The sequence below is a fragment of the Bufo gargarizans genome, chromosome 4, assembly GCF_014858855.1.
Source record: "Bufo gargarizans isolate SCDJY-AF-19 chromosome 4, ASM1485885v1, whole genome shotgun sequence".
NCBI lineage: Eukaryota > Metazoa > Chordata > Amphibia > Anura > Bufonidae > Bufo > Bufo gargarizans.
This window is the reverse complement of record NC_058083.1, coordinates 534,962,063-534,980,781: the sequence shown is the minus strand read 5'-3', so window position 1 is coordinate 534,980,781 and position 18,719 is coordinate 534,962,063. Positions and strand designations below refer to the sequence as shown.

Below are 18,719 nucleotides of genomic sequence, written 5' to 3'. Positions count from 1 at the left end.
GGGCCAGCACCCTTTGGTTTGCCGCCTCCTGCGTGGCTCTCGCCTTACTCGCCCTAGGTTTACTACCACTTGGGACGTCTCTTTGGTCTTGTCATTCTTGGCGGCCTGGCCCGACAATTCGGATCTTTCTTTGCGTCAGCTGTCTGCTAAGTTGCTAGTGCTCTTCTGTCTGATTTCTTGTAAGCGGGTTTCGGATGTGCGGGCGTTGGATCACGACGCCAGGTCCTTCACGCCTGAGGGGGTCTCCTTTAATATTTCGAGACGCACCAAGACCCATATCACGACTGTGTCTTATCCTTGTTTCCCGTCCTCTCCGGCTCTTTGTCCCGTGGATTGTTTACGGGAATACGAATCTAGGACTAGGGCCTACCGCTCTCCTGCGGTCCCACAGCTTTTCCTCTCTATTCGTCATCCCTTCGGTCCGGTATCTAGTCCGACTTTGGCTCGTTGGATGAAGTGGGTTATGTCCCTTGCGGGGATCGATACTTCTGTTTTTACGGCGCATTCGCCATGGGGTGCATCTGCCACCTCCTTGGCTATTTCAGGAGCTCGTATGGAGGATATCTTGCGTCTGGCGGACTGGTCTAGGGTGACGACCTTCAGGGAGTATTATTTTCGCCCTCCTCCTCATTTGTTCGCTTCCGTGATTGCGCAGCTTTGAACTAGCAATAGGAGCCTCCGTGTCTTGATGTAAAACTTATTGATTTTCCTAGTCTACGACGTAAAGTCATAGTTTTATTAAAGACATGGAGGCGAGTATTGCCTGCCCTGTGTTGCCCGCCCAGGTTTATTTCTCTATTTTCGGAGGAGGGGTGATCTGCTCTTATTTATTGCCATTATCATTATTATTATTATTGTTATTGATATGCTTATTATTCATGTTACTATGCTTATTGTCAGACATGTTTATTGCTCTCTTGACGGTTTCTCTGCCATTTTCGGACTGCCGCCTTGTGGGTCTGGCCTGTTATTTACACTTGCCATATTCTTTGTTTCTTCTAGGTTGAGCGTCCACTGAAGTGTGGGATCTACGTCCTTCTGTTTTCTCCTCAGGAGTGTTAGCCCGGTTGGCTTCGTTTGTGGAGTTCGCTTGGAGCGGTGCGGTTTCGCTTCCAGTTCCGGTTGCTTGTTGGGCGGTTCCGGTTGATGTCCGATGTGGGTGTCAGGTCCAAAGAAAGAGGAAGACCCAGAGGAGGAGTTGCCTGTTATAGGGGCTGTCTGGGGGTGGGACTACGGTTGTTATGGTTACAATGTTCAGTATGTAAATTTTCTTTGCTGCTATTGGTGGAACAGTAAAGGAAGAGATAGCAATAGGAGCCTCCGTGTCTTTAATAAAACTATGACTTTACGTCGTAGACTAGGAAAATCAATAAGTTACATCCTGTATTATACTCCAGAGCTGCACTCACTATTCTGCTGGTGCAGTCACTGTGTACATACATTACTTATCCTGTACTGATCCTGAGTTACATCCTGTATTATACTCCAGAGCTGCACTCACTATTCTGCTGGTGCAGTCACTGTGTACAGTCATTACTTATCCTGTACTGATCCTGAGTTACATCCTGTATTATACTCCAGAGCTGCACTCCCTATTCTGCTGGTGCAGTCACTTTGTACATACATTACTCATCCTGTACTGATCCCGAGTTACATCCTGTATTATACTCCAGAGCTGCACTCACTATTCTGCTGGTGGAGTCACTGTGTACATACATTACTTACCCTGTACTGATCCTGAGTTACATCCTGTATTACACTCCAGAGCTGCACTCACTATTCTGCTGGTGCAGTCACTGTGTATATACACATTACTTATCCTGTACTGATCCTGAGTTACATCCTGTATTATACTCCAGAGCTGCACTCACTATTCTGCAGGTGCAGTCACTGTGTACATACATTACTTATCCTGTACTATACCCCAGAGCTGCACTCACTATTCTGCTGGTGCAGTCACTGTGTACATTCATTACTTACCCTGTGCTGATCCTCAGTTACATGCTGTATTATACTCCAGAGCTGCACTTTCTATTTCTACATTACTTGAAATAATGCAACAAACTAAGATCCATCAGCAGCATCCAGATTACTTGCTGACTGTTTCCTTATAAACACTGATGCAGGCTGGAATCACTCCAGTTCCCCCTATAGCGGTGGCAGGAGCTGACCACCACTACTACTCCCATCATTCCGCATAGTAAGATGACTTACCATCAAACGGCATGTACTCGATGAACCGCACCTCGAGCGGCTGCCTCTCTGTGAGTGCAACAAAGTCCAAGAGCTCGTCTTCATTTAACCCTCTCATGACCACACAGTTCACCTGCGCCAAAACGGAGGGGGGTTCAAAGGTCAGTCATGTGATCAGTGGGGACACTGAGCGGGCAGACCTCACCCTCCCTGCTCTGCTGAACTCCCACAATTCGAGGCGACCCCCCCCCCCATCGGATTCCGGTAAAATGCTTGCTGTAAACTACATCTCCCATCGTGCACCGCAAAAGAAAACACACTGCGCCAGAAACGGAAAAGTGGACATGATTCCTTTGCTGTGATGCGCGGGGGTACACTCCCACAATGCATCACGGCTCAGGGGGCATCAGCGGCAACAGAAACCACATGAATGCAGCTCTCGGTGTGACTGGAGCAGTGGCGGGAGTTCCCCTTTAAGATGCTACATTATGGAGCTACATGGATGGATACATTGTATCAAACAAAGAATTGACAGTGGAGTGGAAGCATGTGCCTGCGCTGCGTCGCCCCGCGTGGATTATTTATCTTAGCACATAGTAAAAATCCCCTCATTACTGCAGGCGGGATCAGGAGCTCCGAGGGGCCCCCGCCACGGATCCCAGCCAAGAGCCCGGGCTCCAGACACGCACATCGCACCGGGATTCTTGGCGGAGAAGAGATTTTACATTTTATCACATCGGACTGACCGAAAATAATGGAATTTCCAGAGATCGAAGAGGAAGGCAGTAAAAAAAAAACAGAGGGATGTAGAAAAAATATGAAAAACAAAAAAAGTTCCAAAAACACCTAAATACATTTACAAAAATAAAAAAATAACAGTAATAATAAAAATAATAAAAAATTAGCAGGTGACGGGAATTCCTGGGAAGGCTCGAAAAGATTCATTGTTTTTTATTTTTATTTTCAGAGTCTGAACCGAAGCAATAACTGCAAAAAATATTTTAAAAACCTCTACCAGATACAGCCATCTCTGTCAGCAATGATTGTCTACTGCCTGTGTCAGTCTGCACTGCACTTCTTGCATTCTATTCATGAAGCGGGAAGCTTTGAATATAGAGATCTATAGGGGGGGGGGGGCAGTGTCTGCAAAGGACAGAGAAAAAGGCGATTCTGCCTCTGTGGCTGCTGGAAGGAAACCCGCAATCTCACCTTGACAGGATTGTAGCCCAGCTCCAGCGCACGATGGATGCCCTCCATGACTTTATGAAAACCTGGAGACACAAGATGCGGAATAGAAGGATGAGGAGAACACATAGTAATAGTTATCCTGGACTCTGACAGACTCGGCTCTGCTACATCTAGAAGGCTCCGGATAACACTTCCATGTAATGTAATGGAACTGATACATCTCTGCTCTGCAGTCTGATGCCGCCATCTAGTGGATAACAGCAGTACTGCCACCCAGTGATACGCCCCCCCACAGAAGAGTCACATGACGCGGGTCATACCATGTGATTCCTGGCACTTTCTTCCTCTCTCCAGGGAAGGGGAGATTCTCCTACATTTTGATGGCGTTCGATACAATCTTGCAGACGTCCCATCTTATAAAGGCCGCATTAAGCAGAGCTCATCGTGCGCCAGTCTGACGGTCACCCTCTTACCGAGTAGCAACGTGGCATTAGCACGCCCCTTACTAGTGCTGACTGCACCGTGACAGCTCTCCACCGCCAGCGCCCTGCACCGCCACAACGCTGCGCTCGTGATATTACGTCATTTATTAGCCTCGACACTTCATTAGGAATGGTGGATGTTCAGCTTGGTCTGAAGGACGGAAGGAGTGAACCCAAGACAAACCACCATCACCGCGCCGAAGCAGTGCCCATGACAGACCGCTATCCCTGCCCCCAAACTACTCACTCCCATTACACTCTCCAAAACATAGATTAAACAACAGGTTGAAGCTAGGGGCATACCGCCAACTGTGCTATACCGCCATGACTGTGCTATATACCGCCAACTGGGCTATACCGCCATGACTGTGCTATATACCGCCAACTGTGCTATACCGCCATGACTGTGCTTTATACCGCCAACTGTGCTATACCGCCATGACTGTGCTTTATACCGCCAACTGTGCTATACCGCCATGACTGTGCTATATACCGCCAACACTGGGCTATACCGCCATGACTGTGCTTTATACCGCCAACTGTGCTATACCGCCAACTGGGCTATACCGTCATGACTGTGCTTTATACCGCCAACACTGGGCTATACCGTCATGACTGTGCTTTATACCGCCAACTGTGCTATACCGCCATGACTGTGCTTTATACCGCCAACTGGGCTATACCGTCATGACTGTGCTTTATACCGCCAACTGGGCTATACCGTCATGACTGTGCTTTATACCGCCAACTGGGCTATACCGTCATGACTGTGCTTTATACCGCCAACTGGGCTATACCGTCATGACTGTGCTTTATACCGCCAACTGTGCTATACCGCCATGACTGTGCTTTATACCGCCAACTGGGCTATACCACCATGACTGTGCTTTATACCGCCAACTGGGCTATACCGTCATGACTGTGCTTTATACCGCCAACTGGGCTATACCGTCATGACTGTGCTTTATACCGCCAACTGGGCTATACCGTCATGACTGTGCTTTATACCGCCAACTGGGCTATACCGCCAACACTGTGCTATACCGCCAACACTGTGCTATAACATCATGACTGTGATATACCGCCAACACTGTGCTATAACACCATGACTGTGATATACCGCCAACACTGTGCTATATAACACCATGACTGTGATATACCGCCAACACTGTGCTATAACACCATGACTGTGATATACCGCCAACACTGGCATATAACACCATGACTGTGATATACCGCCAACACTGTGCTATAACACCATGACTGTGATATACCGCCAACACTGGCATATAACACCATGACTGTGATATACCGCCAACACTGGCATATAACACCATGACTGTGATATACCGCCAACACTGTGCTATAACACCATGACTATGATATACCGCCAACACTGGCATATAACACCATGACTGTGCTATACCGCCAACACTGTGCTATAACACCATGACTATGATATACCGCCAACACTGGCATATAACACCATGACTGTGATATACCGCCAACACTGGCATATAACACCATGACTGTGATATACCGCCAACACTGTGCTATAACACCATGACTGTGATATACCGCCAACACTGTGCTATAACACCATGACTGTGCTGTATCACCAACCCTGTACTATACCGCCATTGATATGCCATACTGCCATCATGGAGTACACCACCACCGCCATATTCAAGGGTCGCTGTATAATACCGCACTAACCTTTCCTGCGCACAATGAACTCGAACTTGGAAGGCACCAGGGTGTCCAGGCTGATGTTCAGAACGTCCACTCCGGCCTCCTTCAGCCTGGGTAACAGCCGCGCCAGGTTAATGCCATTGGTCGTCAGTGCAATGGTCTTTAACCCTTTCAGTCTCCTCAGTTGTGCTGATAAAAAGGGAAATAAATATTAGAGGTGGAGGGTCCAAGGTACCATATTATTTCTCACTGCCCCCCCCCCCCCAATAATGGAATGGTACTGGCCACTGGGTCAGACCTGAACTGCTGGGTGCAATCCCAAACGCTGAAGCTAGGGGGCTCCAACCAGGAGTGAACAAAGAAGCTACAGTGGGTATTTGGAAACTGTCAGCAAGCTGCCAGTGACGGATCTCTGTGTCTAGAACTTTGGGGGCACAATGATTTCCTGCTGCGAATGGATTTTTGGTCTCACTGGTCCATTTTAACCCTTTAATCCCCCTCCTCCCAATCAGGAAAGTTTTTAAGCCTGTTCACTGACAGCAAGTAGAGATCTTGAAATAGGTGAAGATTTGAATGCTCTTGCAGCACACAGATCTGCAGGAGGATACACTGACCCGTCATTTGGTCAGGTGGCGCCTCACCTATGATGTCCACCACGTCGGGCCGGATGAGGGGCTCGCCCCCGGTCAGGCGGATTTTGTCCACCCCTTCCTGCACAAACAGCTTGGCCAAGGTGAGGATCTCCTGGGTGGTGAGGAGCTCGCTCTTCAGGGTCAGCTTCACCCCTTCCTCCGGCATACAGTACTGACCTGCAGAAGTATTCACCAACTAAAGTAAGTGACCCGCAAACATCAGAGCCTGTGCCCATAACACGCTGCCCCCTCCATGTACCGACATGTTATGGCGTCATTACTGTCCTGCGGTAATATTATATGTGCACTATATGGCACCATTATGTGGTTACTGCATTCCTCCATGCAATGCTATGTGTGGGCAGAGTATGGCACTATTATTTGGTGTAATTAGTGGTGTCGTAGTAGCCTTTGGGCACCATATGGTACTATTATATGACCCCTATAAGCCACTATTGTACAGGCAACTGTAATGTTATGTGGGGGCTGAGTGGCAGTATTATGTGGGTAATATATAGTACTATCATTTGCTATACAACGGTGTAATAACTTGTGTAGTAATATTATTTGGGCACTATATGGCAGTATTATATGCTCACTGTATACCACTATTGTACAGGCAGCTGCAGTGCTATGTGGTCCTGAATGGACACTAGTGTGTGGGCAGAGTACGGTACTATAATTACTTGTGGAGTAATATTATTTGGGCACTATATGGCACTGTTATATATTCCCTGTATTCGACTATTAAATGCTAGTGAATGGCAGCACAGCAGTATGTGGGCACTGCATGGCGGCAGTATGTGGGCAGTGCATGGCGGCAGTATGTGGGCAGTGCATGGCGGCAGTATGTGGGCACTGCATGGCGGCAGTATGTGGGCACTGCATGGCGGCAGTATGTGGGCACTGCATGGCGGCAGTATGTGGGCACTGCATGGCGGCAGTATGTGGGCACTGCATGGCGGCAGTATGTGGGCACTGCATGGCGGCAGTATGTGGGCACTGCATGGCACTATTATTTACCATATTATAGTGTAATTACTTGTGTAGTATTACTTGGTCACTATATGGCAGTATTATGTGCTCGCTGTATGAAAATATTTTGAAGGAAATTGCAGTACTAAGTAGGTGATGAAAGGCAGTAGCGTGGTGCTATTATTTTGCACACTATAGTGCAATTACTTGTGAAGCAATATTATTTGTGCACTATATGGCGCTATTACACGCTCACTGTATGGCAATATTTTAAAGGCAAATAATTTCAATGTTGTGCAGGCACTGAGTGGCAGTATTATTTGGGGCAGTGTATGGTACTATTATTTGGCATATTATGATGCAATTACTTGTGTAGCAATATTATTTGTGCACTATATGGCGCTATTATGCAGGCAGTGAGTGGCCAAACGGTCACTCTTCCCCAGGGGCCTTCGGACATGCTGACCTCTGTCTGCTGCTCACAGTGACTGATTACGTACGGTATACAGTGCACACAGGGCGGCACTACTCACAGCGCAGGTTACACTTCTCAGTCAGCGAGATCCTCAGGTAAGTGTGCTGCCGGCCGAAGCCGTCCGTGAGGAAGGCAGAGAAGGGCAGGGCGTGATCTCGGAGGAACCTCTTTCTATCTGTGCTCGAGGCCACACCCTAAAAAAAAAGACCAAAAATACATAAAATGCAGATTCCAATCCGCTGATCCCCGCTGCCGCTACGGGGATTGCTGAATACGGTGCACACAGAGCTTTGCGGCATTTCATGTATACATGTACATATATGAAGTGTACTGTTGCATCTCTCTGCCGTGCTTTACACTGCAGCTCTGCTCCTCTGAAGCAAAGCTATGAGCAGATATTCCAGCTCAGTCACATTGCCTGTTTAAACCCGAATTCCACCTCGTCTCAGCAGAGGCTGCAGCTCTGCCCTCCATGCTTTACACTGCGGCTTAGCTTCTTCAGTTGTGCCAAAACGCATGGAGAGTAGATCTAAGGTCCAGCAAGGACAGGGAAGGGAGGGGCCAGGAGAGCAGCTTTACTCATGTATTGTGCAATATTCTGCAGGTGTTGGCGCAGAACAGTCGGAGGGGAGGACAGGCAAGTACAGGCGTCTCTATTCACATACGTAGCTGCTCACTGTTACTGGGACGCAGAGAGGTCGGGTTACCAAGAAGTCCTACTTATGTTCCACATTTCAAAACAAATGATAATAATAATACGGCATCTATTATTACTTTACACTGCAGCTCTGCTTACCCAAATAAAACAAAAGCACATTAACTACAAATTATAAAAATGAGGCAAAAGCTTCCCGCTGCCACCACTAGGGGGCTCAATCCATACACACAACAAACAGTCACCTGCACGTAGACGGATCGCCCCCCAGTGGAGGCAGTCAGCAGCCGAGATCGCTCCACTCATGTGATTGGTGTAAAGGAGGATCCGTTTTCTGTACTTAAAGGGGTAGTCCCATCTCAGCATCTGTGGTATATCGCCAAGACCTGCCGTCGGTGTCACACAGGAGCAGGTCCCAGAGGAGGGACCCGCTTCTATCTCTAGAACGGACCCCCCCAAAGTGAAGGTAGAATGCACCGAGCATGCGCAGCCACCCTGCATTCACCGCTGTGGCAGTCCCAGAGGGGTGAATGGAGCAGTGGCCAAGCATGCATGTCTTTCCTGCCATTCACTGCTATGGGACTTCCGGATATAGCCGAGGGCGCATTGTGTACAGCGCTGGTCGCCTGTGTATAAGGATATGGCGGAACTAGAGCAGATACAGAGGATGGCGACCAAAGGGATTACGTGAATCAGTGGTCTGCAGTACAGGACGGGCCATCAAACCTGGGGAGGGGGGGGGGGCGGGCGGGGGAGACGGTAAGAGCAGTGAGACTATGGACTCCTTACTGTAAGAGCAGTGAGACTGTGGACTCCTTACTGTAAGAGCAGTGAGACTGTGGACTCCTTACTGTAAGAGCAGTGAGACTGTGGACTCCTTACTGTAAGAGCAGTGAGACTGTGGACTCCTTACTGTAAGAGCAGTGAGACTGTGGACTCCTTACTGTAAGAGCAGTGAGACTGTGGACTCCTTACTGTAAGAGCAGTGAGACTGTGGACTCCTTACTGTAAGAGCAGTGAGACTGTGGACTCTTTACGGTAAGAGCAGTGAGACTGTGGACTCTTTACGGTAAGAGCAGTGAGACTGTGGACTCTTTACTGTAAGAGCAGTGAGACTATGGACTCTTTACTGTAAGAGCAGTGAGACTATGGACTCTATACTGTAAGAGCAGTGAGACTATGGACTCTCTACTGTAAGAGCAGTGAGACTATGGACTCGTTACTGTAAGAGCAGTGAGACTATGGACTCGTTACTGTAAGAGCAGTGAGACTATGGACTCGTTACTGTAAGAGCAGTGAGACTATGGACTCTTTACTGTAAGAGCAGTGAGACTATGGACTCTCTACTGTAAGAGCAGTGAGACTATGGACTCGTTACTGTAAGAGCAGTGAGACTATGGACTCGTTACTGTAAGAGCAGTGAGACTATGGACTCTTTACTGTAAGAGCAGTGAGACTATGGACTCGTTACTGTAAGAGCAGTGAGACTATGGACTCGTTACTGTAAGAGCAGTGAGACTATGGACTCTTTACTGTAAGAGCAGTGAGACTATGGACTCTTTACTGTAAGAGCAGTGAGACTATGGACTCGTTACTGTAAGAGCAGTGAGACTATGGACTCTATACTGTAAGAGCAGTGAGACTATGGACTCTTTACTGTAAGAGCAGTGAGACTATGGACTCTCTACTGTAAGAGCAGTGAGACTATGGACTCGTTACTGTAAGAGCAGTGAGACTATGGACTCCTTACTGTAAGAGCGGTGAGACTACAGAGCTGCCAGAGGAGGTGGCGACAGCCAATTTTCTTAATTGACTGCCATTAGCGGTATCTACAGCATGCGGCACTGGTATACTAGGATGTGATCCTCTGTGGTTATGTCTGGGATGAGCTGTGGATTATTTTTTTTTTAACTCCGTTCACTTTTTGCCAAAAAGCCGCCGGCAACAGCTCTGAATCTGCCTCCCACTGACTTTAACGGGAGGACGCGCTTTCGTTTATAGCCGCAACCGCACCAAGAAAGGACACGTCCCTTCCTGGTACGGTGGACGCTCAAAACCGGGCGTCTGTTATTCAATGGAGCTAAACCGGGTCGGTGCTCGCTGGAGATCCACCGGCGGCTGCTGCTGCAAAATGTGAATGGGACCTAAGTCAATGATCTCTAACCTGCGACTATCAGGGCATGATGGGAGTTGTAGTTTCCCGCCAGCTGGAGAGCGGCAGGTTGGAGCTCACTGCTCCGGGTGCACAGAGTCCGATACATCTCCCCGTGTTTTGTAACTGAATGTCAGAGCTCAATGTGTGAACGCGGCCGAAAACAAACAGGTGAAAAATAAACAAAATAAATAAATAAAAGATTTAATAATTATTTACAAAGTACAAAAAGGAAACCGAGCAGAGAACACCCGGTCCTATAATGACAGGACCCAGTGTAATCCCAGCAGATCGGTCAGAACCATTCCTCGCCGCGCCATTCACTGCCCCAGAAGTCCCCGGCGTCCAGGACAATACCTGCCCCCCCCCCCCCCTCTCATTTGCCGCGTCCTCCCCCTGATTGTTCATGGGGGATCAGCGGCGTCTTCCATTCTACTAGATACAAGTTGTAATCAAGTCGGAGTCTTCTGATTAATTTACCGACAAATCTCCAGTTAATCCAGTCCCTTGTAGATGTCACATGTGGCCGCGGCACAGCGCACGATGGCGGATTTAATGCACGGCGGGCCGGAGCGGATTATAACCAGAGAAGAAGACAGAGCCTTACATTGTATCTCGTGATAAACTTGTTACATTGTATCTCCCTGGGATGCAGACAAAGGGACGGGCTCATCCCATTCCTAATTACATCCGCGTCAAGAAAAGCTGGGTGACAATCAAGATGGGGACGCAGTGCAAGCTGGGTGACAACTTCTACTGGACCTCAAACAGGGACCGTAAGGGTTGTCACCCAGTTTCTGGATCACCGGTCCCTAACCTGCTTCTCTCTAACTGTTGCAAAACTACAACTCCCAGTATGTACGGATAGTCACAGGCCGTCAGCACAGGCTGGCCATCAGCCACAGGTTGTAACTCTGGAGAGCGGTCTCAGCCATAGGGCACGTTGAGAGTTGTAGTTCTGCAGCACAGGGGTCGTGAATGGGGACAGAAATGGCAGCTGGAGCTTATCTCCACGGAGTGGAGGCTTCTGGGTCGCAGGGCCCCTTATCTCCTCTCCGCAGGGACAGAAGGGGCCATCAGGCGGGGAGATAATATTTAACAGCCGCCTGACACAAAGCTGCCAGAGAATGTGCAACCAAAGGTCTTGTTTGTGAAGTGATCTGGAAGCTAAAAACAAACCACAGAAGCACAGAGTATTTAAGGAGGTCACAGACACATCCATCACTGCAGATCCTGCTCTGTTACTAACTGTTATCAGCCTTGTCAGTCCTGGTATAAGCCGACCGTAGGGTGAAAAATAAAAAATATATATATATACACAGTATATACCGCTCCAGTGCAGTCCCCGTTGTGCGGCCGTTCCGTGCATTGGGGACTGCAATTCGCGGTCCCCAATGCACGGGCAATGTCCATGCGGCGTCCAGGACCGTTCGAGACCCATTCAACTTGAATGGATCAGTGATCCGTCCACACCGCAAAAAATTAGCACCATAGCTCCGGATTGCGGACCCTTTCAAGTGAATGGGACCGCATCCATGATGCAGGGAGCACACGGCCGGCGCCCGCATATTGCTACGGCCATGGCCAGGTGCATGAGGCCTTTTGTCGTGTTGTTCCTCTATTATTCCTGCTAGAAGGTTTTGAATTAATCGCTAGCTGTTTGCAAGGAAGCTCTAGCAGGGTGCAACCAGGTAGGAAGGTGGGCGGCAGCACCGATTGGATAGTGTCAGACTGTGCAGGGACACCTCAACTGGTTACACCCAGCTGGACCCTCATTGCTAACTGCTAGGAATTTATTCAAAAACCTCTAGCAGGAATAATAGAGGAATAGCACAACATAAGAGTAATAAAAATAGATGCTGCATATGTTTTTATTACATGGGGAATGCAGGTAGTAACTAAGAGCGGACAGGTTCCCTTTAAAATTGGAGTTGTATATTCTGTTCCACTTGGATCCATGGACTATGTACAAAATGAGGAAAGGTCACTGCCCTGTGTAATAACAGCGCGCCATTGTGTTAGCGGAGACGCCAGCGTGATGCTCATGTGACACCCGTGGAAATAAACCTAATCCGACAGTGAACTTCTCACAACCAGCGAGACAGAAAAACCAGACACTAATAAGACAGCGTGCAAAAGTCTGTACACCGGAGGGCTGGTTCCATACCAAAATTTAGATTCAGTTTCGATACCATAAAAAAAGTAGTGCGATACTCGATACCCCAAAAATCCACATGCATTCCGCATTTTATGGAATGTTCGACCCATAATCGAACAGTCCTATTCACTCTATTAGGGTGACTGGGACCTCGCACTCTCCCTGCTGCCCTGGGCATAGTACACACAGCAGCAGGGAGGTTACCATGGCAGCCAGGGCTTCAGTAGCGTCCTGGCTGCCATGGTAACTGATTGGAGCCCCGGGATTACACTGCTGGGGCTCCGATCAGAAGCTGCCACTTCACCACCAATGAAGAGGAGGAGAGGGGATCCTGTGGCCACTGCCACCAATGAGGAGGAGAGGGGTCCCTGTGGCCACTGCCACCAATGAGGAGGAGGAGGAGAGGGGACCCTGTGGCCACTGCCACCAATGAGGAGGAGGAGGAGAGGGGACCCTGTGGCCACTGCCACCAATGAGGAGGAGGAGGAGAGGGGACCCTGTGGCCACTGCCACCAATGAGGAGGAGAGGGGACCCTGTGGCCACTGCCACCAATGAGGAGGAGGAGGAGAGGGGACCCTGTGGCCACTGCCACCAATGAGGAGGAGGAGAGGGGACCCTGTGGCCACTGCCACCAATGAGGAGGAGAAGAGGGGACCCTGTGGCCACTGCCACCAATGAGGAGGAGAGGGGACCCTGTGGCCACTGCCACCAATGAGGAGGAGGAGAGGGGACCCTGTGGCCACTGCCACCAATGATTTTAATACTCGGGAGGGGGGGGTGCACTGCGCCACCAATGATAACTAATGTTTAATATACAACTACAGCCGGCGGCAGAAACACATTGCTGGCACACTGCCTCTGACATGGCACTGTGATCCGCGGAAGTTAACCCCTCAGGTGCGCCACCTGAGGCAGTGCACCCTCCCCCCTCTTCCTCCCCTCTGCACTCTCATCGGAGGCAGCGGCAGCAGCACGGGGGAAGGTAGAGAGACTGCGTCCTTCTTACCTGTGCTGCTGAGAGCAGAGCGATCCATATTCTCTGATACTGGGCTGTGCAGTAGCACCACCTAGTATCGATAAAAGACAAATCCCGGTATCGTATCGATACCGGGCTAAGAGTATCAATTGGGTATCGAAAGTTTGATACCCAAAACAACCCTAGTACATACATTACTTATCCTGTACTGATCCTGATATACATCCTGTATTATACTCCAGAGCTGCACTCACTATTCTGCTGGTGCAGTCACTGTGTACATACATTACTTATCCTGTACTGATCCTGATATACATCCTGTATTATACTCCAGAGCTGCACTCACTATTCTGCTGGTGCAGTCACTGTGTACATACATTACTTATCCTGTACTGATCCTGAGTTACATCCTGTATTATACTCCAGAGCTGCACTCACTATTCTGCTGGTGCAGTCACTGTGTACATACATTACTTATCCTGTACTGATCCTGAGTTACATCCTGTATTATACTCCAGAGCTGCACTCACTATTCTGCTGGTGCAGTCACTGTATACATACATTACTTATCCTGTACTGATCCTGAGTTACATCCTGTATTATACTCCAGAGCTGCACTCACTATTCTGCTGGTGCAGTCACTGTGTACATACATTACTTATCCAGTACTGACCCTGAGTTACATCCTGTATTATACCCCAGAGCTGCACTCACTATTCTGCTGGTGCAGTCACTGTGTACATTACATTACTTATCCTGTACTGATCCTGAGTTATATCCTGTATTATACTCCAGAGCTGCACTCACTATTCTGCTGGTGCAGTTACTGTGTACATACATTACTTATCCTGTACTGATCCTGAGTTACATCCTGTATTATACTCCAGAGCTGCACTCACTATTCTGCTGGTGCAGTCACTGTGTACATACATTACTTATCCTGTCCTGATCCTGAGTTATATCCTGTATTATACTCCAGAGCTGCACTCACTATTCTGCTGGTGCAGTCACTGTGTACACACATTACTGTCTCTGCCCTGTGGAGCTTGCACTCTAATATATAATGGAAGGCAGTTAAAGCAGTGTTAATATTTTCCAGGCTGTGAGAACCTGATATCATCTCCGGGAGATTGCTGATCACATGACCCACAGAGCGCGATGCGAGGATCACAACCTCCTGTACTTGGCACAGAAACCAGTAAATCAGGAGTAATTAGACAGCGGCTCTAGTGCGATGCCAGGCGAGTAGTACCGGCACAACCCGTAAACGGGGAGTGTATCTGGTACTTACTGATAGTATTCACCCCCAGGCATAAGTATTCACACCATTAGGCCTCTTGCACACAAACGTTTCCGTTCTGTTTTTTGCGTTCCGTATACAGAACCATTCATTTCAATGGATCCGCAAAAAAAAACCGAAGGTACGCCGTATGCCTTCCGTTTTCATATTTCTGTTCAAAGAAAGAACATGTCCGATTATTGTCCGCATAACGGACAAGGATAGGACTGTTCTATCGGGGGCCAACTGTTCCGCAAAATACTGAAAGAGCCACACGGTCGAACATGCATCATTATCACATGAAAAGCCAAAGGGCTCCGCTAGGTACCCGGAGTACAGCAGAGCTGTGTGTGCAGTGCCAGGAGTCATGTGACGGCTGCACTTTTCAGTTTTATTGAAGTTGACCTGATTTGCCCGTGGACGGCGCTAATAGACGGATGTCGGTGCAGGATCGGAGCCGCGCGACTCTGCCCTCACTCACAGGAAAGTCGCACTAAAGTTACAGCTAAAGGAAATGTCAGAACAATGATAGATTAGACGAGTTAGCAGATGGTAGGGAAGAGAGAAGCTGCCGGAGCAGAGGAGACAGGGAAGAGAGAAGCTGCCGGAGCAGAGGAGACAGAGAAGAGAGAAGCTGCCGGAGCAGAGGAGACAGAGAAGAGAGAAGCTGCCGGAGCAGAGGAGACAGAGAAGAGAGAAGCTGCAGGAGCAGAGGAGACAGAGAAGAGAGAAGCTGCAGGAGCAGAGGAGACAGAGAAGAGAGAAGCTGCAGGAGCAGAGGAGACAGAGAAGAGAGAAGCTGCAGGAGCAGAGGAGACAGAGAAGAGAGAAGCTGCCGGAGCAGAGGAGACAGAGAAGAGAGAAGCTGCCGGAGCAGAGGAGACAGAGAAGAGAGAAGCTGCCGGAGCAGAGGAGACAGAGAAGAGAGAAGCTGCAGGGGCAGAGGAGACAGAGAAGAGAGAAGCTGCAGGGGCAGAGGAGACAGAGAAGAGAGAAGCTGCAGGAGCAGAGGAGACAGAGAAGAGAGAAGCTGCAGGAGCAGAGGAGACAGAGAAGAGAGAAGCTGCCGGAGCAGAGGAGACAGAAGCTGCCAGAGCAGAGGAGACAGAAGCTGCCAGAGCAGAGAAGAGAGAAGCTGCCAGAGCAGAGGAGACAGAGAAGAGAGAAGCTGCCGGAGCAGAGGAGACAGAGAAGAGAGAAGCTGCCGGAGCAGAGGAGACAGAGAAGAGAGAAGCTGCCGGAGCAGAGGAGACAGAGAAGAGAGAAGCTGCCGGAGCAGAGGAGACAGAGAAGAGAGAAGCTGCCGGAGCAGAGGAGACAGAGAAGAGAGAAGCTGCCGGAGCAGAGGAGACAGAGAAGAGAGAGAGCAGCTGTAGGGAGAAAGGAAGAGCACCCGCAGGGAGAGGGGACAGAGCGGCGACCCCCCGCAGGGAGAGGGGACAGAGCGGCGACCCCCCGCAGGGGGAGGGGACAGAGCGGCGACCCCCCGCAGGGGGAGGGGACAGAGCGGCGACCCCCCGCAGGGAGAGGGGACAGAGCGGCGACCCCCCGCAGGGAGAGGGGACAGAGCGGCGACCCCCCGCAGGGAGAGGGGACAGAGCGGCGACCCCCCGCAGGGAGAGGGGACAGAGCGGCGACCCCCGCAGGGAGAGGGGACAGAGCGGCGACCCCCCGCAGGGAGAGGGGACAGAGCGGCGACCCCCGCAGGGAGAGGGGACAGAGCGGCGACCCCCCGCAGGGAGAGGGGACAGAGCGGCGACCCCCGCAGGGAGAGGGGACAGAGCGGCGACCCCCCGCAGGGAGAGGGGACAGAGCGGCGACCCCCCGCAGGGAGAGGGGACAGAGCGGCGACCGCCCGCAGGGAGAGGGGACAGAGCGGCGACCGCCCGCAGGGAGAGGGGGACAGAGCGGCGACCGCCCGCAGGGAGAGGGGACAGAGCGGCGACCGCCCGCAGGGAGAGGGGACAGAGCGGCGACCGCCCGCAGGGAGAGGGGACAGAGCGGCGACCGCCCGCAGGGAGAGGGGACAGAGCGGCGACCGCCCGCAGGGAGAGGGGACAGAGCGGCGACCGCCCGCAGGGAGAGGGGACAGAGCGGCGACCGCCCGCAGGGAGAGGGGACAGAGCGGCGACCGCCCGCAGGGAGAGGGGACAGAGCGGCGACCGCCCGCAGGGAGAGGGGACAGAGCGGCGACCGCCCGCAGGGAGAGGGGACAGAGCGGCGACCGCCCGCAGGGAGAGGGGACAGAGCGGCGACCGCCCGCAGGGGGAGGGGACAGAGCGGCGACCGCCCGCAGGGGGAGGGGACAGAGCAGCGACCGCCCGCAGGGGAGGGGACAGAGCAGCGACCGCCCGCAGGGGGAGGGGACAGAGCAGCGACCGCCCGCAGGGGGAGGGGACAGAGCAGCGACCGCCCGCAGGGGGAGGGGACAGAGCAGCGGACCGCCCGCAGGGAGAGGGGACAGAGCAGCGACCCCCCGCAGGGAGAGGGGACAGAGCAGTGACCACCTGCAGGGAGAGGGGACAGAGCGGCGACCACCCGCAGGGAGAGGGGACAGAGCGGCGACCCCCCGCAGGGGGAGGGGACAGAGCGGCGACCCCCCGCAGGGAGAGGGGACAGAGCGGCGACCCCCCGCAGGGAGAGGGGACAGAGCGGCGACCCCCCGCAGGGAGAGGGGACAGAGCGGCGACCCCCCGCAGGGAGAGGGGACAGAGCGGCGACCCCCCGCAGGGAGAGGGGACAGAGCGGCGACCGCCCGCAGGGAGAGGGGACAGAGCGGCGACCGCCCGCAGGGAGAGGGGACAGAGCGGCGACCGCCCGCAGGGAGAGGGGACAGAGCGGCGACCGCCCGCAGGGAGAGGGGACAGAGCGGCGACCGCCCGCAGGGAGAGGGGACAGAGCGGCGACCGCCCGCAGGGAGAGGGGACAGAGCGGCGACCGCCCGCAGGGGGAGGGGACAGAGCAGCGACCGCCCGCAGGGGGAGGGGACAGAGCAGCGACCGCCCGCAGGGGGAGGGGACAGAGCAGCGACCGCCCGCAGGGAGAGGGGACAGAGCAGCGACCCCCGCAGGGAGAGGGGACAGAGCAGTGACCACCTGCAGGGGGAGGGGACAGAGCAGCGACCACCTGCAGGGAGAGGGGACAGAGCAGCGACCCCCCGCAGGGGGAGGGGACAGAGCAGCGACCCCCCGCAGGGAGAGGGGACAGAGCAGCGACCACCTGCAGGGGGGGGGGGGGGGGACAGAGCAGCGACCACCTGCAGGAGGAGGGGACAGAGCAGCGACCACCTGCAGGAGGAGGGGACAGAGCAGCGACCACCTGCAGGAGGAGGGGACAGAGCAGCGACCACCTGCAGGGGGAGGGGACAGAGCAGCGACCCCCTGCAGGGAGAGGGGACAGAGCAGCGACCCCGCAGACTCCGGAGCTCTCACCTGCACGGCCCCGGCCACCTCCACCGCTCCGGACACGCAGCCTCGCCTGCCGCTCCCCCAGGGTCTGACTCGCAGGAGGTTGTCCCGCAGCAGCCCGCACACCCGTCCGCCGCCCGCTGCCATGTCCCGGGCTGTGCTGGAGCTGAGCGGCCGATCTTCAGCTCTCACTCTCCAACATCAAACTCATCCAATCACAACTCACAGTCTCTCACAACCAATCATCATGGCGTCTGTCAACCCAACAGCCAATCACTTTCCGAGCTGTCAGAACAAGAACCAATCACAGTGCCGCCGCTTATCACACGGAGAGCCAATGAAAGTGTAGGCTGTCACACAAACAGCCAATGAGCGGCTACACTCACTTCCGGTCCCGGTGGTTTGTGTTGAGAGCGGGCTCCCCCTGCTGGCTGCTGGACACACTGCACTGGCG

At 52.3% G+C, this 18,719-nt stretch overlaps 1 protein-coding gene across 1 annotated transcript; it reads right to left on the bottom strand.

The window, feature by feature from the left end:
• Positions 1-2,173: 2,173 nt before the first annotated feature.
• On the bottom strand, positions 2,174-18,477 carry MOCS1 (molybdenum cofactor synthesis 1). Its single transcript, XM_044290776.1, has 6 exons — positions 18,290-18,477; positions 7,696-7,831; positions 6,197-6,364; positions 5,580-5,744; positions 3,403-3,464; positions 2,174-2,326 (listed from the first exon to the last, which is right to left on the bottom strand). Exons 1-6 carry the CDS (start codon positions 18,410-18,412, stop codon positions 2,189-2,191), a joined length of 792 nt encoding a protein of 263 aa, XP_044146711.1. The 5' UTR covers positions 18,413-18,477; the 3' UTR covers positions 2,174-2,188.
• Positions 18,478-18,719: the final 242 nt, after the last annotated feature.

Bases quoted from the DNA above. Each gene is read 5' to 3' on its own strand.
- MOCS1 (XM_044290776.1), bottom strand. From the start codon at position 18,412: ATGGCAGCGGGCGGCGGACGGGTGTGCGGGCTGCTGCGGGACAACCTC. The intron at 7,832-18,289 runs GTGAGAGCTCCG...CTTTTTTTTTAG, and splicing joins AGGTGGCCGGGGCCGTGCAG to GGTGTGGCCTCGAGCACAGA. The intron at 6,365-7,695 runs GTGAGTAGTGCC...ATACTTCTGCAG, and splicing joins TGAGAAGTGTAACCTGCGCT to GTCAGTACTGTATGCCGGAG.